The following is a 20,477-nucleotide window of genomic DNA, read 5'->3' on the forward strand; positions in this document are numbered from 1 at the left end:
TGGTTTTAAGGATGTCAAAAGGTTTTTTGTTGATGTTGCCCTTCCTGGTAATTCTAGATTTATGAAAGGACCATTTTGTAGCTTCCTGGCAGCCAGGAAATGGCTTTTCTGAATAAAGACACGAGGCATCGTTCCAGAGGAAAGCAACTTTGTGTTCTATGGCATTCAGAGGACTGTCACTGGAGGACTGGCAGCACCAGCCATGGCTCAGATTCAGGCACAAGGTGAAATGAACGTTAAAGCTGCTGTTTGGGGCAGGCTGATACTCGTATGACATTGGTTTTGGGAATGGTTGGCCCAAAGCCATCAACTGTGTCCTGACTCCCTCAACCCAATGGAGCAATCTTTGGGAGGAAGGGGAGAGTAAGCAGGAGTCAGCCAACAGAAATGGCTCTTGACTCAAAGCTAAGGCCTGCAGCCAGCTCTGTGGCTTGGCCTCTATCCCGCCCCACCTCTTGACAATTTCTAGGCCACACTTCAGCCGGCAAGGATGTCTGCAAGGTGCCCTTTCCTCCCAGCAACACTTAAGCCACACGGCTCAAGGAGCAGCAGTGAAAGCGAACGCAGGCAACCAAACACTCAAGATTGAGACTGTCCTTTTAAAGCAGGTGAAAATCCTCCACTGAAGTTCCAAACAGAAGAACACTTGTAGCTCAGTGGGCATAGAGGGTGGTCTGAGCCAGAACTACACTGTCAGCTCCTGACTTTTACTCCATGAAAAGGGAAGAAAAAAGTCACACCCAAAAGGAAAAATATGAACCCTACCCATCACGTTTCTTTACAAGGACTCTGAAAGCGTCTTCTGCTCCATGTTCCAGACATATTACTATTCCACCCTAGACTCCTCACAGTCCCCTCCCCCGAAAAGTCCAGTCTCAGCATGTCTGGAGAACTTCTTTGCCTACAACTCCATCTCTTCGTCTGCACCTGCAGGGCGCCCCAGGGGGCCATAGAGGGCCGAAGGCATCTCCTCTTGCTGAGGCTGCTCAGGAAACTCTGCCGCCTGTGGGCAAAAGGCAGCTTCCTGGGCTGCTGGCTTCGTGGGGCATCTTCCTGTGATCAGTGGCTTGAAGATTTTCGCAGAAACAGGCGTCCTTTCAGTGAGGAAATCTGGGAGAGGCTTCCAAAGCACCAGCTCCATGGAGGGGCGGCTCCTGCGTGGATGAGAGCACAGGAATCACAACAGAGAATCCTGTTGCATCAACCCCTAGCCAAAGCCCTGCAGAGTTACTGCTGCTCTGGAGTTCATCCCCACAGTTGCCTATTTTTGGTCCCTTCAACAACCCCCTCCTCAAGCCAAGCAGGAAGATCCTGTCACAGCCTGCCTTGCTATGGCCCTGGGCAGGGTGTGTGTGAAACTGGCAAATGCGTTCAGTGGACTGTGCGGCCCCCTCCCAAGCACCACCATGAGCCAGGCTTCGCTCTAGCAGCTCCTTACATGGACTCGATCATTTGCCTTGTCAGGTCTCCTTCGTAATCCCTCTTCAGCCCTGTTTTCAGGGTGTCAGAAAGAACCAAGGTGGGAAGGGTGCAGACACCCCCTGCCGGAAGGGTGCTCTCATCTTCTTCATCCTCGTCAATTATTCTAGCAACAGAAAGGGAGGGATGATTTTTTTCCTTTCAAATATAAAGCTGTATAGAAATGAAATGAAAAAATTATAATAATGTCCCCACAAAAAAAGAAAAAGCAGCTAGACATTCCTTTGCAGCAACTGCAAGTTTAAGGTGCTGCTTGGCAATTAGCTTATACTTCAAAGTTTCCAACACTGCTGTGAAGGCAACATTGGAAGTGTTTGGGCAATTTCTGATGGAATCATTGATGGGGTGGGGGGAGGAGAAGATGAGGTCTATCAATCTCACCTATTCACCTCTGCACCTACTCACTTTCAGCCAAAGTAGAGAAAATACCAGTGCGAAAACAAAAAACAAGCAAACACCAGGCCAGCAGCAGCAAATCCAGTCCAGGGGGTTGCAAAAGGAGGCACCTTCCCCCCTCCTGAGCTGAACTGTCTCGGCCCCTACCTGTCCTCGATCTCCTGCAGCTTCCTGCGGGCCGCCTCGCACTGCAGCTCCCCCGCCGACTGCTCCATCTCTTCCCAGGGAACGTCCAGCGGGCCAGGCAGGTGACTCTGGCCCTGCGGAGAGAGTCCCGGGCCGCACGGCTGGCCCGCGACAAGGAGCCACTCCCCCAAGGCAGGCACCGCCTCCGCCAGCCTCTTCTTGGCCTCCGGGCAGCTGGCGAAGGAATGGCGCAGCTTAGACGGGGCTCCGCGGCGGCCGAAGCTCCCGGGGGCCGCGCCCCGCCGCGCCCCCTCCCAACTTCCCCGCCGGCCGGCCGGCGCTTACCCGTCGGGCTCCCCGTCCAGGCGGCGCTTCTGGCTGCTGCGGCGGCGGCGCAGGGCGGGCGGCCTGCGGGGGAGAGAAGGCTGCGCTCAGCGGGAGCCGCCAGGGCGCCCAGGCCCGGACCCCCCGCCCCCCGCCCGCCCGCCCGCCCGCCCGCCTACCGTGCGCGGATCCTGGGCGGCGGCGGCGCGCAGAGGCCGGCCCGGCGGGCCCCCAGCCCCTCCATGGCGCTCCCCGCCGCGGGCCGGAGGGGTGGCGCGAGCGGGCCGGGCCGGAGCTGGGCCGGCGGGGGCGCGGCTCCTCCCCCCGGAAAGGCCCCCTGCAGCGCCGCCATGGCGCGCCGGGGAGCGCAGGCGCGGGTTCACGCGGGCGGGTTCGCGCGGGGCCTGCTCGTCCTCTGAGGGGCCGCCCGCGCCGCTGCTTCCGCTCTTCCGCTTCCGCTCCCGGAGGACGCCGGGAATGGCAGGCGGCGGCGGCGCCCTGGGCATGCCGGGAGCGGTAGTTCCATCGGGGAGGCGGGGCACCGCCCTTCCGGAAGCCCCTTCCGCCCGGCCTCCTCCTTGCGGGGCTCCCCTCCTGCCCTCGGCTCCTGGAAGTGGGGCAGCCGGATACGTCAGGAAGAAACACACGACCCATTTCCCCCCCTTTCCCTGTTTAAGCGCCGCCGGGAGACGAAGGGATCGCGAGGCGTCTCTTATTTTGACGGCTGCTTGCGAGGCAGCGCCCCCTAACGAGGACCCCCGGTACTGCAGGTGTAAACCAGGCATCCTCGCCGGGGAACCCGCGGAGTCAGGGAAAGTGGGGGACTGACTTGCAACATTGTATCCAGCCTTGTTACTTTGTACCCAGTAGAGCCGTGGTCTCATTTTCTACAGTAAAAAAATTCAATATAAAATCACATCTGTGATGGATTTTCATCATTCCAATGGTGTTTTGCTCAAGGAAAGGATGGCGACCAGAGGATGGAGGTCAGGCCTGGGGGAGCCATAATCCCCAAGGGGAATGGTCACGTACTCCCTGCAAACCCTGCCCATAGGTGCTAGGTCTCACCTTCCAGACTCAGACAAAGGGGGATATTGGACTTGGCCTGGATGTCAGAGATTGCGGGCATCACCTTTTGCCTTAACCATTGCCAGAAATGCTAAATATCCCTGACTGACAAGGCATCAGTTTTCAGCCAAGATGCCACTCCTAGTTTATGACATGCTTGTGACATATGTGTGATGATTTCAATGTGGTGTTATGGGTAATTCGGGAAAACCTTTAAAAGAGAGTGACACCCTTTGTTTGGGGCTTCTCTCTGCATCTTTTATGTTGTAGTTTGGAGTAATTGTTGCAACAATAAAGATCAGGCCTCTTGGCTGCTGTTTTGCTTCTATATCCTGGCTATGTTCTTTGCTTGACTCTTCAACCTGAGCCTGCAAAACTCTTTGCAGCAGTGGCCAGCATGGGACAGTGTGAGGCCGAGACGGGTTTGTTGTCATCTGCACAGCCCATGACACCCCCCGCCCCCCCACTCTGCCCAGGCTTGCCCAGAGAGGTCACTTTGGTGCTGCTAACACAGCAAAAAACAATGCAGAATGGCAACAGTTACAAGTGACCGGTCTCTGCAGCCACAGCAGGCACTGATTCCCCTGCGGTTTGACTTCACCCCTGGAGGCACACTCCATTGTCTCTCGAGACAGATGGATTGCAACCAGATCTGCTGTCCACCTGACTTCCACTCTGCTGCTGCAGTCAACTTTACAGCCCCCTCGCCCCTCTTTTTCCCAAAAAAAGAAAGAAAGAAAAGAAATACCGGTACTAGGCTAACAACATCCAGCTATTCTTCAGGGTTGTCTTCAATTCTTCCCGCCTCCCTTCAGCAAAATGGGGCTAACAACAGGGGGCTGTTTTGCAGGGCTGGCATAGCTCACATTCTCTCTGCTCTTAAAGCACATTCTTGCAAACCTGCTCCATGCAATAGGGGTATAATCACAGACTTCATCTACATTGGTACTAACAGAGTAATTTTAAAAATGCTTACAAACTCAGGAGAAAATCACCTCCCGTTTTGGCATGAAAGCCTAAATGAGAAGGATCATGACACACCACTCCCCAGTTGCAGCTGCACTTAAATCCCAGGTACCATGAAGTGGTGGCAGCAGCAGCCCTTCACCAGGGGAAGCCAGTGGGAAAGGCTTAAAGTCAAGCCAAAATCTCTGGTCACCTCCAGGGTTGTATTTTATGGGAAAGGTTTGAGGGCACACTGGAAAATTAGGTTTGTGCAATTAAGTGGATTAAAGTGCCCCATTGTCCTGGTGCAACAAATCCACTTCAATCAATTAGTCTCCTATATTGGCATAGAATATGTGCATCATTTACATGGATCAGAACACAACACTGTTAACAGAACATAGTAGGAGATACTTTAGGATAAAACTGTCCAGACACCGTGAGGTATGAAAATGGCTTTTAGGACCTATAGTGACGTCATTTCATGGTTTCATTCAAAAATCTTGCCACATTCTCCACAACGTCATTCCTACAATTTGTCAGTCTGCATTTCTTAGTAAAGAAAGTGCTGATTTATGTGTAGAGATTTTTCCTGTTCTACTTAATTCAAGAGTGTTCTGGAAAGTTTTCTTTCTATGTGAAAGAAACAGGCAGAAGGTTATTGTTTGGGTTATTTCTTCTGGGAAGCTGAGTGCAGCTGGTTTAAACTAGTTCTGTTATCTTTCTGTCCAGGTTGTGCTGACTATTAAAGTCAGACCAGAGGAGCCTGGGTCTCACTTTTCCCTTTTATCTCATTGTTCCTGTGTGGTGTTCTGTATGCTGTAGTGTTAAGGTTTGGTCTTATTACAACTGGATTTTGAATGTACTGGATTTGTGACCATTATGCTCATTTGCTTTCAGTAGCAGTAAAGCTCTGCTGGATGAAGTACAGTACAATTGCCTTTGGTCTATTTTTGGGAGCTCTGCAACATGTTTAAGTTTTTTTCTCCTCTGAAGAAGCTGGGGCGACACAATTGTTCAACAGATAAGACATCCTGGAAGAGTCAGAGCAATAAATCCCCTTCTTTTACTTTTCATATATTTTTTGCATAAAATGGGCAATAAAAGAAAATGTATGTGATGGATTCAACCTGTTTTGTGCCACAAGGGCAGTATCTCTTATAGGATGGGTTTTTTAAAAATCTACCTTGCAAAACTGCATATGGTAAGACGTTAAATCTTGCAAGGGAAAGAGCTCTACCTAGGTGGGGATCATAAAGCTGATGTAAATATGGAGTGTCCTGGCCAAATGAGGGTGGAATTCTCAGCCCCAATGGGAAACAGGTTTTACTGGCTACGCTGCTAAGGGTTTGGAATTAAATATCTAGGATTCTGTGCTTGATTGTTTAGAATGCTTCCAATTGTGGGAACATAAGCAGTGACTTGAGTGATAGGCCACAGGTTCTGATTTTGCTCTCAATGCAAGCTAGCCATTCAGAGTGGTGGGATTCTGCCAGTATGTGGAAAGTTAAAGAGGAGGAAACAGGCATGGAATGTAGGCGGAGTCAGTACTTTATAGTGGTGAGCCACGCTTTGGTTTCTAGCAGCTCGTCCAGTTTCCAGACACATAGCTGCATGTGGCACACAATTTGGCAGGATTTAGTGCAAGAATTTGGATTGGATGCGTTCCAACGACTGGTTAACTGCACCAGTCCATAATGGGATGCCATAGAGGAGTTTGGGGGCTACTTTGGCCTTAAATACCTTTACACTCCAAGAGTTGGGGTGCTTTTCTTCACACAACACCCTACCCTGAGTGCCTAAAGCAGGCATCCCCAAACTCTGCTCTCCAGATGTTTTGGGACTCCAACTCCCATCACCCCTAGCTAACAGGACCAGTGGTCAGGGATGATGGGAGTTGTAGTCCTAAACATCTGGAGGGCCAAGTTTGCCTAGGCCTGGCCTAAAGGGTTGCTAGCTGGTCAGAAAGGAATGACCTTGGCTTGCCCCTGTTCCTTTGGCCAAGGCTCGAGATGCAGGGATCTGCAGGGGAGGTTTCTCAGGTGAGGGACCACAGAAACTCCAGGTTTCTCCTCTCACCTCCCTCCCTGGGCTATCTCCACTGACATCCTCTTCTCCTTGCTGGCCTTGGACCCCCTGCACATTCTGGGAAGCAGCTCCTTGGGTTTGTCTGCCTCTTCTCCCAGTGACCGGATTCCTTTGCCAGCCTATCCACCTGGGACTCTGGCTGGCTGCGGCCATCTTTCCTTTGGCTCTTTTTCTGCATCCACTTTGGTGTCGCCAGCTCCATATTCTGGAGGCTTTTGCTGCATCTCCAACAGAATTCTGCCCAAAGGGGGCTAGTTTGAAAAGCTCTGGGCTGTGACCCGCTCTTTCCAGGCAGACGTGAAGCCTGGAGACACCAAGGGATTCAGACAGCCCCATTTCTTCCCAGGTCTCTTCTCTCGCATTGTGTAAGCAGCACTCAGCTGGGAGCCCTCCCTCCCCACCGGACGGAGTTTGCAGTTTAAAGCCAGCTTAATTTTTTGAGCCAGCAACATGTGAAAGCCAGTCAGGTGAGGGGCTCAGTCTTTCTTCTTGGCGCTTCAAGGGGCCTCTAGGTGGAAGAGCTGAGATGCGAGAGAAGGGCCCTCGGACGCTTCATCAGCTCTGCGCATTGCTCCATACTCCATGGACTGCTCCAAGTGTCCTGCCAGAGGCTCGAGGTCCAAGAGAGGAATGAGGGAAAATCACAAGGTAATTGTCTCCTCCCAGCTCTCTGTTTGCTTCTTTATATCTCTCTCTTCACGGACAAATGGGGGCCCACAACAAACCAGTCACTAATGTGCATGTTTCCCTGAGCAACCAAAACGAATGGACTTTTCACAGTTGGTGAAAAAGTTCTTTGTGGGGTGACCCCCGAAATGCTTTGACTCGCTGGCAGGCTGTGATGAGTCCCAGCCCATAAAACTCCATAGACAGCCGAGTCTGGAGTACCTTGGCATGAAGGCTCTGGGGTCTGCTGCAACAGCACTTTGCCACCCCAACGGTGGCACCTCTCAGCCTCCTTCTGCTGTAGCTCAGCCACCTTGGTGAGAAGGCTACCTGCCAGGTGTGGAGAATGGAGCACCAGCCGCTGCTGAAAGGTCCTGGACAGCCTAGAAAGGTAAGCAAGCTTGCAGGGTCACAGGCGACAAGGCGGCCGTGGGCTTAGGTTTCAGGGAAAAGGCAGAAGTATTGAGTCTCGTAATGCAGGAGGGGATGTGTGTGCGTTGTAGAGGCAACTGAAGTGAGGATGCAGATTTGCATACCCTGATTTTAGAGGAGATCCCTTCTAACAAACAGATGGTGGGTTGTGTGAATACTTTCATGAGGCAACTGATAATGAAAATTGCAGCATGAATTTGAGAAGTATCTGCCTGACTATCTATCTACCCAGCCTTTTAGGATACAAATTCTTCTAGAGAGGCTTGCAGGTAAGATTACACTACCTTCTTAAAAGCCCCCAAATACCCTTAGAGACCATCTTGGGTGTTCAGATTGACGGGGGTGTGTGCTCTTGATAGTTCTGGTGGCACTAGCTGTGTCATCCCTCCTTCCCCACAGAGAAGGGGCATCTGGCACCTTTGTCATTCGGCTCCCACCCTATGCTGAAGAGGCACCGCTTCATCCTGGCCTTTGATACCTGTGAAATATATATTTCAGGACCCACCCTATTATTCCGATTGTAAATGATTTCCAGTGATTGTAATATTGTTGCAAGCTGTGCAGCTACCTGTTGATGAAGGCTGGCAATAAATTTGACAGATAAATAAATAAATAAAGTCAACAGCATCTTTCGTACAGGGCAGTTGATGGTATGTACCTGAGGGGGGATTTGTTTTGATTGTTAAATTTCAATTTTCTACCCACTGCACTTCAACCATTTTGACACCATTGTCAGTGAGTGAGCAAATATTTATATATTGGTGACTCGTGTAGAGAATTGTCCTCTCTCTCTCAGGGCGCAGAACAGAGAAATAAAAGCGGAGTTTAATTCTGTAAGTAATAAATGGGGGTGGGGTCAGAGTCTGGAATGGCTTCCAGGGGGCATATGGCTGCAGCTACTGCTTCACCATCATTTCGGCTTTGGCGAAGGCATGTGTTGAGCTCTGATACTTGCTGCTGTTGGCAAGAGACTGATGGCCCAAGTGACCGCACTGAACTCTGTTTTGGGTGAAGAGTCTAACCAACTGTGCTGGAGCATCCATGTCCCTGAACAGACACCTCTCCCATCCCTCAGCCCCCATTTGCTTGTCTCAAGGTGGGTCAGTTTAATGTTGTGGCATGTCAGGAGTGAAGGAAAGGAAGCAGGAATGCAATAAGCTAAGAATATAATGAATGACAGCTCCTCATCCTGTCAAGTGATTAATTCCTCAGATAATCCATCCACATCAGCATCACAAGCAGGAAGTCACGAGGCTCTCAGCAGTGATGGGGATGGTTCTCCTGTGTGGCTGCCCTGCTCTGCACACGCAGCTTGTTGCGCGAGTGCTTGGTCATCTCCTTGTCTGCCAGCCTCGAGGTGAAGCCAAGGCCCCTCCCACCGCCCAGTCTAGGACAAAAGGGAAACAAGGAGGCACTGGCGGTTGTGTCCCAAGGAAGTCCTTCCTCTCCACCTTGCCCCCTCCCCCAGGACAAAGGCAAAGTCAAGAAACACAGCAGCCCCAGAGAACTATAGTCAGCAGTGGGAAAGGGTTTGTTTGTTTTCCAGTTTGGGGCTTTGATTTCCTCACGATTCAGAAAGTCCAGAGTGAGTCATGATGTAGCCTTTGGTGTTGGGGTGGTAGTTTTGTGTGTGTGCATTCCTTTGTGCTCAAGCCAGACTTGATCAGCCTGGGTCACATGCCAAGGGATTACCTGGCAAAGAGGCTATTCCTACTTGAGGACCAAGGCGGGAGGCCAATGGGCAGGTTTCCAAGTGGGGACAGATGCCAAACAGCTCCTGCCTCTGCTGCCTGGTGGAGCAGGATTCCTCCATCAAACAGGGCAGCAGTTCTGTGGGTCAAATGAGGTGTCACCCAGCAAAGCTCGCTTTGAACAGTTGGGCCACTCAGCAAACACTGCTCTGCAGCAGGCTCAAACCTCATGAGCCACCCCCAAACTTGCCTGCTCTCCTTGTTTTCCATTTTTTGCTAGAAATTGTTGTCTGCCACTTTTTTAAATTCACAAAGCAAGAATGCAAACTCACAAAGAGGAGAGCTCTGATGGGCAAGAGTGAGCTGTGCTCAGGGATCCTGATTCTGCAACTCTTGCTAAAGCTCACAATGATTGTCTTGTTGGATCAGGTAGTAGCTAGTCAGGTCCTGTGTGCTTTGCCAGGATTCTAGCGACCTGCAAGCATCTGAAGTTTGTTGGTGCTGACCCTGGGAAGCTGAACTGCATTCAGGAAAAGGAAGGCCAACACCTCTGTAGTGCTGGGAAAGATCCAAGGCAGGTGGGGAATGGAGAAGCTGAATCCTAGAATCCTAGAATTGTAGAGTTGTAAGGGACCACGAGGGTCATCTAGCCCAACCCCCTGCAATGCAGGAATGTTTTGTCCAATGGGCATGGGAGTAGCCAGGATTTTTGTTGGGGGGGCAGGACTTTATTGTTTTACTTGATCTGGGGGGGGGGGTTAGCTGCCGCCTGCCCCCCATTGGCTATGCCCATGCCAACGGGGGACTCAAACCCACAACCTGAGATTAAGAGTCTCATACCCCACAGACTGAGCTGTCCTGCCTCTGCTTTAAAATGCAAGAGGAAGAGAAGAAGACAGGTGGACGGGGCACCTGGAAGCAGAGGCAGCACAAGGAGCAGAAACCCACAGGCCAAAGGGCAATGCCAGACCTGCTGTTCAGCGGGTGCCCATTTGCTGCCACTGTGCCATGCAATCAATGGTGTTTGCTTGTGTTTGTTCTTAATCCATTGGTATGCTTCTTAATTAATTGCTTGATTCAGTTTATAAACCATCTGTTCACATTTATTATGCTTGACTCCAGTGTGAGTACAAATCCGCTTCTCCCTTAGTTCAGAACTGTGGGTGTTACAGGTAGTCCAGCATCAGCGCACCTCTGCGGCAGCCTCTCTGCTGGAGAGGAGGGTGGCATAAAATGCCTGCCCCCTGGGCCTGAGGGAAGCCTTCCCCAACCTGTTGCCCTCCAGATATTTTGGACTGCCACTGTCATCCGCCTCAGCATCATACAGCCACGTTGGTTGGCTGGGACTGATAGGACTGCTAATCCATAACATCTGCAGAGCTTGGCAAAGGCTGCTTAGATGTCAGTTATAATCTGCAAAAGTGAGAGATCCCATTCTCTGAAGGAAGGCTCTTGGGATGAGAGGTTGTGGGGGAAGGCTCCAGTCTGTTCCAAGTAGCATGACTTTCTGGACCATGAGGGTCTCTGGCTTCTTTCTCTAGCTCCCGACTTGGACGCTCCTTTTGGCTGTTTGTGCGGCAGGAATCGGAGGCACCTTTCAATATGGGTACAATGTTTCAGTCATCAATGCACCCACCGAGGTGAGATGCTGTTTTTATCTCTTTTCTATTGCTGGAGATGGGAGGGTTACTCTACACTATTCTCTGACCTATCAAAGGCTTGGAGCAAAGTTGCCTGTTGCTTTCGTAAACCTCTTCCCCAGAAACACTTCTTATCAAGCCATGAGGATAAATAAAAAGCTGTCAGGTTGTCGGCAGGACGCACCATCGTTCAAATATCTGCATCATGCAGGTGACTCATGCAGTCCAAACTAAGTGAACACTCCACCCCAGATTTGTGTCAAGGAACGGGGGCCACTTGCCCTCCCCAGATACAGGGGGGCTTTGTCCCTCTCCCTTCCCTCAGGGCTACTTTGGCTGCCATCATTGGGCAGGAGGCCACAAGGGCCAACCAGAAGAATCTCCTCCTTCCAGTCCTGCCTCGCCCCAATTGCCCCTGAGGAGGGGAGACTGGCCAAGAGCTGGTAATGGCTCCATTGTGCTGTCATAAATCGACAGTAAGGCTATAGATCGTAAAACTGAGCAAGTCTGGAGGGAGGCAGGCGGCTGCCCTCGCCCATCATCAGCTGATTCCCTTTCTGATTAAAGAGTGCAATCTTGATTTACCAAAACATTTCATGCATTTTAAAAATAATTAAAACAAAGTAACCATGGAGAGATAAAAGCACGAGACTGAAAAAAGAGTGAGACAAACAGGCTGATGGCTCATGGATTGAGAGCCTGGGGCTGCACGGATAGCAGAGTTCAGAGGATGCCGGTATATTTTGGACTGTTGAAGAGAAAATGGCCTGCCCTTCGTCTCACCATGACCCAGCATTCAGAAAGAGGGATTCCCCCCTCCCAGACTCCCTGTGTGTAGTGGTGGCGGCGGGGGGAGGGGAGCATAGTTGGGGACATTGTCAGGAATCGGCACCGGGGGCCCTCTGCTGGCCCTGGGAATCTGGGAAAGCCAAGCCCCACACCTCCCCACTTTCCCTCTCACCAACCTCTCTGGTTTCATGGTGGCCTGGCAATGGGAACATGACTGTCCTTCAATAAGAGGGTTAGGCAGCTGTTGCCATGGAAACAGAGCCACCTCTCTCTGCATAGAGAGGGGCAGAGGCAAGGTGCCCACAGCCTTGAAGAGTGGCAGTGGCTCAGTGAATGGAGCACTGGGTGTGGTTGCCCTAGCAAGTCCTTGCGGCTCTGCCAAGTCATTGATCAGTTGTTCACCAACAAATGTAAGCATTCCCATGTCCAGACTCCTGCTGCTACTTCCTGCTTCTTGCTGTTAGCGTACACCCCCCTGCAAGGTTTCTACCTCACACTGTAAATCTCCTTTTCAAACTAACAAGATGCCCCACAGCCTGCCCAAGTCCATAAGTTAAAGGGTGGGAGGGGGCGAGGGACACAAAACCCCTGAGCACCTGCCAATTTATTTAGAAGAATTTATAAACTACTTTTAAAAAGCCCAAGCAGTATACATGAAAACAATACAAGCAATTATCAATATACAAATAAAATAAGCAAAATTTAAAAACAAGTGAACACAACTAGTCTTGCCAGGTTTGCTTGAGCAATTTTTTAGCTGGGTGTTTGCCTCATATGAAGACACAAGGAGCCTCAAAGCACAGGTACCAGTTCCTCAGAAATGTGAGGTGAACATCATATGGTCCTTGTAAGAGTTCAAGGTCCATGGACTAAATTGCCGAGAGGCACCTGGGGGCGGGGAGCAACCCCTCAAGTAAACTCTGCATTCACCAGGCCCTGGCTTGCTCTCTCTCTCCTGTGGCATTTGCTAAAGAAAGGCTGTTGTGTAGCTGGGCAAGGAAAGAGATGCTTCTGGTCAAGGTGGGAGGCTTTGATTAGATGGGCTAAATGATCTCTCCACTTTGTCCTTCCAGCACATCCACAAGTTCCTCAATGACACCTGGCAGAGGCGTTACCAGGCAGAGCTCAGTTCCAGCATGCTGACCCTCCTCTGGTCCACCATTGCTTCCATTTTCTCCCTGGGAGGGCTCTTTGGGGCTCACCTTGGAGGCAGCCTGGCCATCCGTCTGGGCAGGTGAGCAAGATGGAAGAGCACACGCTTCTGGCTTCTGCAGAAGAAGCGTCACTCTTCTGCAGGATGCTTCTTATCATAAGAAGAAAAATGGTTGTATTGCTTTCTTTATTTTTTTGCATTGCTTAATTCGAAAGAAGTGAGGCCATGTACGCAGTCCCCAACTTAATTCCCCCTGCCTAACAACCCTGTGAGGCTGGGCTGAAAGAGTGAGACTTGCCCAAGAATAACCAGGACATTGACTGAGTGGGTCTTTCAGCTCATCTTCCAGCACTCAAAGCCAAGCACAACCCTATCAGCAAAAATAGGAGTCTCCAGAGGGGTGACTCTCCATTGTGTGCTTTAGTGGGAAAGAGGCCCTTGTGGATTCCAACCAGCTTATCTAAGATGTTTAAATTTGCCTGTTTCTCTTGGAGGTCCTTGAACGCTGTACCAACTTTGTCCAGGAGCCCATCAGGGTCTGTGACAAAAAATTCTCTGTCCCTCAAGGGTGCAATCCTGTTACCCTCCTCCTTTGCAGGAAAGGAGCTCTTTTAATGAACAACTTTATTGCCATCCTGGCCGCCATCCTCATGGGAATTAGCTTTCCAGCCGGATTGTATGAATTGCTGATTGTTGGGAGATTTCTGATTGGTATGAACACAGGTAACACTCAACTTTGCTCCTGGGAAAATTCACCTGGTGGGATTTCAGGGGCATTAAGGGCACATGTGGGATATGTTTGTGCACCTGTGACTTCATCAATGATCAGCTAGTGGTCTTACTTTGTGTGGGCACATCCTACTGCAAAGGGCCTTTACGTAGTTTTATTTTGTGAACCTTTGCTTTCTTTTTCTGGTGGTGTTGTTGAGGCTGAACACCCTGTGACACCACTAGCAACCTCTAATGACAGGCCACCTGCAGCCCCTGAGGCTCCCCTGTGTGCGGATCCTGCAATGAAGAAGGGAGGCCACTGATTTCCTCTTCCATTTCCAGGCATCGGTCTCTGTGTGCAGCCTCTCTACATAGGCGAGGCTGCCCCTAAGCACCTGCGAGGCGCTATGGTCATGGGCAGCTCCATCTTCCTGACAGGGGGGATTCTAACAGGACAGGTTATTGGCTTAAGGTGAGTGCCGGGGCCCTCATCTCCCAGAGGGGGCTGCTCAGCTCAGGCCTGGCTTGTTGTCCCAGGATCAGAATGGAGCTGGCAGCCCCTGGTCTCAGCATTGTCTGTTCTTCCTGCAGGGAGTTACTTGGCGGAGAGGCCTACTGGCATTTCCTGCTCTCAAGCAGCTGCTTCCCAGCCTTCATCCAACTCTTGACCCTACCCTGGTTTCCAGAAAGTCCCCGGTTTCTCTTCATTGACCAAGGGGATGAGATGAAATGCATCAAAGGTGAAGTCTGCCCTTCAGCATCCACTGCTCCTTGCTTCCCCCACCCCACCCCCTCGCTCTCAGCCCCAGACGCCCTGCTCCCCAAAAGGTTACTTACCTCCCCAGAGAGGCTTTTAGCCATGTGGGAATGTTCAGGGAGGCAGGAGAGGATATATTGTTTAATTATATCCTTCCCAGCTTGTGTTAACAAGTTCTATAATTTAGCAGAGTAACATTCCCCCTTTTATAAATTGCACAGCGGATAACGTCTTTGCCAGGCTTGCATAAGCCTCCAAAATAAGTTTCCTGGGAATTCCCCTTTATTCCCTCTAAAAAAGAATAGACACGACACAGTCTTGTATAAAAGTATATAAAATAGTTTACTCACATTCTGTTCACAGAAGTTTCCCAGAAGGCAGACTTAGGTTACAAAATATATACACATGTGGAATCTATCCCATAAGGAGATAGAGATGTTGCTTCTTCGAGGAATGGAGTCAGAGAGAGAGATGGGTGCCTCCCCTGTGCTATTTTGTTACCTGCACAGGTGAGGTCACGCCCACTTCTGGTCACATGCAGAGGAAGTTTGTCCTAGCCCAGGAGGAAACAGGAAGTTCTGACTGGCTGGCCCAGACACCCCCTTTTTATTTCCACTCTAGGAATGTTGTATTTGACTACTCTGTGTTTCACACCCCACAAGCCACTGCTGGTTGTTTCCTTCTGCTCCAAAGAGTTGTGTGTCCAAGGACTTGGTGTGGGGCCTTGGGCAAGCCAGTTTGTGCCCAGTCCAGGTGCACCTGTGAAGTAGCCAGCCCGACTCCTCTCCCATTGGGTGGTTGGGAGGGTGGTTTCTGTTGTGTATTGAGTCAAAGGATTTTATATCTGTCTTATTATTGTCTGTATTTGCATTAGGGTAAAGTAACTGCCTTTTGGTTCCAGAGGGTACAGCTACTATTGGTTCATTTAAGCTGCTGTATTTGGATCCTCTGTCTTATTGGTTTCCTCCAAAAGGCAGGACTGTGATTGCCTGATCCAAACTGCAAGGCCCCTTGCCTGTCTCTCTCTCAAGCTGCAGCAGCTCTTGGCAGCCTCACGAAGATCCCCTGCGCTCAAAGGCCCACTTGGGCCCTAAAAGCTCTCCTCTATCCTTCCCAGCAATGAAACGGTTCCATGGCCCTTTGAACTACCAGGCAGAAATGGAGGACATCCAGAAGGAGCGCTTTGCGCTTGGTGGTGAGGCAGCCAAGAAACCCTGGCAACTCTTCACTGACCGCAGCATCCGATGGCAACTCATCACCATCATCCTCTTGACAATGGGCCAGCAGCTCAGCGGGATCAATGCGGTGAGTACCAGGACTGAGCCACTCCCCACTCAGGAGAAGAGCAGCTCTCCATTAGGCATTGCTCATTTGCCTGCTGCCTAGTTTCCCCCCTGCCATGCAAGGACATGCATTGACACTCCAAACAAACATCAGCCAACTTGGAAATGGCTTAGCTGCTGGGACTTCTCTAAGAGATTCCTGGCAGCTGTCACCTTGAGGAAATGCTGAGTATGGTTAGGTCAGGGGTAGGCAACCTAAGGTCCATGGGCCGGATGCGGCCCAATCGCCTTCTCAGTCTGGCCCGTGGATGGTCCAGGAATTGTCGTGTTTTTACATGAGTAGAATGTGTGCTTTTATTTAAAATGCATCTCTGGGTTATTTGTGGGGCATAGGAATTCGTTCATTTTTATTCCCCCCCCCCCCCAAATATAGTCTGGCCCACCACATGGTCTGAGGGATGGTGGACCGGCCCATGGCTGAAAAAGGTTGCTGACCCCGGGTTAGGTGCTCTGTTCTCTGATAGAACTACAGTTCCCAGGATTCCTTGGCTGGGAGCTGAGAGACTGAAGGTGGTGTGGAGCTGGCTCAGTGTAGATGTGTCCAAACAAAGGGCACACATGTGAAAGGACATTTATTCCCATTGTTAGCACAAACAGGGAAATGTGCATTGGGCTCAAAGGTGGACTGGGAAGGGGGCAAAATGTCAGCCTTTTTAGGAACTGGGGTGACAGGGAAGTGTCTGAATGTCACTCACTATGGTATGGGAGAAACTCCAACCCATCCTTTGTTCTGAAGCAACTGTCAGAACCAGAGTGGGGTTGTTTATCTGCCAGTTTCATGTCCAAGTCCAGCTTTCCATTTTACATACCCAAGCTGGCTGGCTGATCTGCTTCTTAAACTGAACTTTGCCTGGTCCAGTTGTCTATGAAGAGCAAAGCTAATGTCAGCCAGGCCCTCTCCCCACCCCACACTGTTCCCCTCCATGTGCTCTCCCTTGCACTGGACTTCAGCAGTGAGGGCATGGCTGGTGGCACTCTTGACCAGCCCTTTCACAGCCAGCTCACTTTCCTGTGAAGATTGGAGGGCGACCCTCCCAGGGAAGAATGCAGAACTTCCAGGCCCCCGTAGTGGGCAAGTTATGCACACCAGTTTTTAGAAGGTGGTAACATTAAGCAGTTTCTTTTCTTTTCTTAGCCGCTTTTCTAGGTAAGATACCTACCCAAATTAACTCTGCACAGGCCACGTTGCCTGGGCTGTGCCTGCTTTGTCTGGTGATTTGCCTCCCATGCATTATGTTTTTGGTATTTACTCACAGATTTACTTCTATGCAAGTTATGTATTTGAGGAAGCTGGGATCCCCCGAGAAAACATTCCTTACGTGACCCTTGGCACTGGGGCTTGCGAGTGCCTCACTGCCCTCACCTGCGTAAGTGATGAGTGTTCCAATTGCGCCCATCTGAATTTCTGAGGCAAGAAAGGGAATCCTCCTTGCTGCTGAGTGAGTGAATGCTTTTCTCTTCTTTTTGCAGGGCTTGCTCATTGAGTCTATGGGGAGAAGGGTCCTGATCCTGGGAGGCTACTCCCTGATGACCTTGTGGTGCATAGTGCTGACTTTTTCCCTGACGTACCAGGTAGGCTGGGTAGTCTTGTTCAGAACACATGTGGGCCAGCTGCAATGCAGCTTTTCAACATGATGCCTGCTCATGTGGTGTGCATGGGTGCTGAATCTTGATGAGCAAGGCACCATGAGAGGAGTCACTGAAGGCCAGCAGGTCTCAGGAGTCTTCTGCGCAGCAGGAGGGAAGCCAGGAGAGACAGCACGCTGCACTTGGCCCCTCTGCTATTGGATTCCCACCCCCGGCTTGGCCCTGATCCCCTTCAGGGTGGTTACATGAGGGAGGGGCATGTGGCTGCAGCCAGTGCCAAGCCTTCCCATGTGCTCTCTCTTCCCCAGGTGTACTCGTGGGCACCCTACCTGAGCATGGCCTGCATATTTGCCTTCATCTTGAGTTTCGGGCTTGGACCAGGTACCTCTTCCCAGTGATGAATTTGGGGCAGCCACTGTGTGTGCCCTCAACTACCAGTTGTTGGATTTTAAGTTGGGGACTTTTGGAGCCACAGGGTTTTACCAACAGGCAGAGCGGGGCTACCAACAGGATGCTGCAAAAGCTAAGCAGGCTGCTTGAAGGCACTAAACAGCCCACCTGCTGAGGGCAAGTGCAGGAAATGCATGGAGGCATCCTAAGTCCCCAAGAAGAACCAGGTTCCTGGACAAAGCCTCCTGTTCCCATGGTGGCCAGCTAGCTGCCTCTTCCAGGAAGCCCTAAGCAGGACATGAGGACAACCCTCTTCCACTTGCGTTTCCCATCAACTGTTCCTCAAGATTAAGCACCATTGGATTCTCCCAGAAGCTCAGGGCAGGCATGAAGGGGATGGGAAGCATCCTAGGTCAAGAGGTAGAGCTGTTATTAGGTGCATTCTCTCCATTTTATGGGCATCAGATACTACTATTCTGTACTGACGTGCCTTCCCTCCATAGACCCAAGGATGACAATAGTTGCCATGCTTTAAAAGAAGAGGGAGTTGCCACAACTGTCCGTTTGTTCTTAGCCTATGGCTCTGTAGCCAGATTCCAACAAAACCTAGCTGCTAGCCTCCCCCTCAAAGACTTGCAAACAGCTTCCTAATCTAGGAAGGGAAATTGTTTCATTTTCTGTTTATTGAAATACTCCCCCAGCATAGCACCACCTTTTTTGAAAATTGGTTTGCAGGTGGGGTGACGAACACTTTGACCACAGAATTATTCACCCAGTCTTCGCGCCCAGCTGCTTACATGATTGCAGGCTCGGTGAGCTGGCTCAGCTTCTTCACTATCGGGATGCTCTTCCCCTTCATTGTGGTAGGTAAACTGGCAGTTTGTAGCCACCCAACCTCCCTTGGCTGCTCCTGCAAGACACCACTCAGGGGGACTCATCAGGAGATGGCGCTGCTGTGCCCGTTGCCCTGGTTTTTGCATTTGACATTTGTTGTTTTTATTATTATCTTCCTAGCTGGGCTTCTGTCCACTTTCACATCAAAAAAGGGGCTCATAAATGTTGATATAAAATAGAGGGAACCCCAGAGAGCACCCTTCTCTATCGTCATCATCATCATCCCCACCGCCTGACATCAATGCAAAATGAACTGAAGAGACAGCACCAAACCCTGGCTGGGCTCTCTCAGCAGCACCCCTGGCTGCCCCTTTTCAGTAAAGCCCGAGAAAGATGGTTCACCTCTTAGTGCAATTGGAGGCAATTCTGTATGATGAGCTGTCCTTGAATCAGGGGGGTGCCTCATGCATGAGGGACAAATCTTCACTAATTCCTTTCCAGCTCTTAATACCTTTAGAAGCAACCCCCTGCGAAGGGAGCTGAGAAGTACATGAATGAGCAGAAACAGCTGCCAGTAAAACAGCGTTCAGCCCAGAAATGCATTTAGATCATGTTTTCTAAGCCTTTAATGACCTCTATTTAGAACTTGCCTCCCCAAAAAATGAAAAGGGAAAAATGCATCTAATTCAAATTCCTAGAATTTCTAAGATGTGCAATGATTCCAGTTCACTAAGCAGGAGAGATTTCTAGCCAGTGATAGTGGATGCAAGAATTCAAATGACCAGCTTAAGCAAATAAAGCCACTCCAGGTGGGGGTTGGGGTGTTGCTCATGGTCCAGGATCTCCTTCTGAGGCATGCTGGATCAGGCCAAAGGAGCCCCTCTAGCACAGCATCCTGCTCTCACAGCGGCTGGCCAGATGCAGCCTCTCTGGGGAAGGCTGCAAGCAGGGCCCAAATACAACGGTGCTCTTCCCACTAGTGATGATGGAGGTAACTTGTAGCCATTGAGAGAGAAATTCATGGAGAAGGCTGAGCCATCCAGCAGTGCCTGGAGGGGCACAGAAGGTGTCCCCCCCACCTGACATGCTTTCTTTTTCCTTCTTCCAGAAAGGCCTCAAGCAGTACTGCTTCATTGTGTTTTTGCTAGAATGCTGCTTGGTTGTCATTTTCATCTCCTTTGTTATTCCTGAGACAAAGAACAAAACCTTCCTGGAAATTAAGAGAGAGTTCCACAAGCTCAACTTTGGTAGAAGCAAGGAACAAGAGGGAGAACTGTGCGAGAGACAACATCTTAGCAATGAGTTCTAAAGGGTGGGACACAGCTGTGAGGCGCAGGACCTTGCCAGCTGCGCCAGGGAACACTCATACCAACCAACTCTGCTAGCAGGCCAACCGTTGCTCCCCAACACTAGCAACCACCCCCCTGGCTACAGAGAAGTAGGCTGTTCTTGCTGCCAGGACTTTGTTCTCCCTCCACCCTGTCCCTCCTTAAACACATTTTGTATCCTGTACAAGGACTCAGTTCAATAAAGTCAGCTGTTCATCTAAGTGACTGTCTTTACGGCTGAGCCACAAAGCTGTGAGATGCAGCCTGGCAAAATCAAGGTAGTACAACCAAATGAAAGGTGACCAGCTCAGCAAGGAAAGCATCTTGGGGGCTGAGATACCCAGTGGGCATCTTTTGTGATGGAGTATTTGGAGGAGGAGGGGGGAAAGGAATGGTGCCCAGGGAAATATAAACAGAGACCTCACCCTTTACACCCCCTTCAATGTAACCTTTCTGGTACTTTTAAAAAAACTACCTTGAAACATGTATGCAAGGTACTTCATAAACTATGGATGATAACCTACAAACCTTGGGAGGAAAGGATTGCAAAGGGAAAGAAGAATTCAACATCAGTCTCTGCCCTGTACAGTGTCCATCCTGCTACTTATGCAACAGCGCATAGGTTTTAAAAAGGTATTAGACACACTGAGGGAAGTTGAGGCCTTAGTTGCCAGAGAAGGGCCACTGTTTTCATGCCCCTCCCTGCTGGTGGGCTGTCAAGGGGGGTGGG

The 20,477-nt window shown here is 50.6% G+C and overlaps 2 protein-coding genes across 2 annotated transcripts; one reads left to right on the forward strand and one right to left on the reverse strand.

Annotated features, from left to right (window-relative positions):
- Positions 1 to 897: 897 nt before the first annotated feature.
- Positions 898 to 2,522, reverse strand: CCDC117 (coiled-coil domain containing 117). Its single transcript, XM_053368577.1, has 5 exons — positions 2,505 to 2,522; positions 2,347 to 2,409; positions 2,023 to 2,235; positions 1,439 to 1,585; positions 898 to 1,154 (listed from the first exon to the last, which is right to left on the reverse strand). The coding sequence occupies exons 3-5, from the start codon at positions 2,088 to 2,090 to the stop codon at positions 902 to 904; spliced, it is 468 nt and encodes a 155-aa protein (XP_053224552.1). The 5' UTR covers positions 2,091 to 2,235; positions 2,347 to 2,409; positions 2,505 to 2,522; the 3' UTR covers positions 898 to 901.
- Positions 2,523 to 6,392: 3,870 nt separating this feature from the next.
- Positions 6,393 to 19,968, forward strand: LOC128403962 (solute carrier family 2, facilitated glucose transporter member 11-like). Its single transcript, XM_053369169.1, has 12 exons — positions 6,393 to 7,074; positions 10,757 to 10,855; positions 12,718 to 12,878; positions 13,396 to 13,520; positions 13,851 to 13,980; positions 14,100 to 14,248; positions 15,383 to 15,570; positions 16,865 to 16,975; positions 17,079 to 17,180; positions 17,504 to 17,576; positions 18,321 to 18,448; positions 19,528 to 19,968. The coding sequence occupies exons 1-12, from the start codon at positions 7,009 to 7,011 to the stop codon at positions 19,726 to 19,728; spliced, it is 1,533 nt and encodes a 510-aa protein (XP_053225144.1). The 5' UTR covers positions 6,393 to 7,008; the 3' UTR covers positions 19,729 to 19,968.
- The last annotated feature ends 509 nt before the right edge of the window (positions 19,969 to 20,477 follow it).

This window comes from Podarcis raffonei, chromosome 16, assembly GCF_027172205.1.
Source record: "Podarcis raffonei isolate rPodRaf1 chromosome 16, rPodRaf1.pri, whole genome shotgun sequence".
NCBI lineage: Eukaryota > Metazoa > Chordata > Lepidosauria > Squamata > Lacertidae > Podarcis > Podarcis raffonei.

Bases quoted from the DNA above. Each gene is read 5' to 3' on its own strand.
- LOC128403962 (XM_053369169.1), top strand. From the start codon at position 7,009: ATGGACTGCTCCAAGTGTCCTGCCAGAGGCTCGAGGTCCAAGAGAGGA. The intron at 15,571-16,864 runs GTGAGTACCAGG...ATTTACTCACAG, and splicing joins AGCTCAGCGGGATCAATGCG to ATTTACTTCTATGCAAGTTA. The intron at 17,577-18,320 runs GTACCTCTTCCC...ATTGGTTTGCAG, and splicing joins GAGTTTCGGGCTTGGACCAG to GTGGGGTGACGAACACTTTG.
- CCDC117 (XM_053368577.1), bottom strand. From the start codon at position 2,090: ATGGAGCAGTCGGCGGGGGAGCTGCAGTGCGAGGCGGCCCGCAGGAAG. The intron at 1,586-2,022 runs GTAGGGGCCGAG...TTCTGTTGCTAG, and splicing joins CTGCAGGAGATCGAGGACAG to AATAATTGACGAGGATGAAG. The intron at 1,155-1,438 runs GTAAGGAGCTGC...TCATCCACGCAG, and splicing joins AGGCAAATGATCGAGTCCAT to GAGCCGCCCCTCCATGGAGC.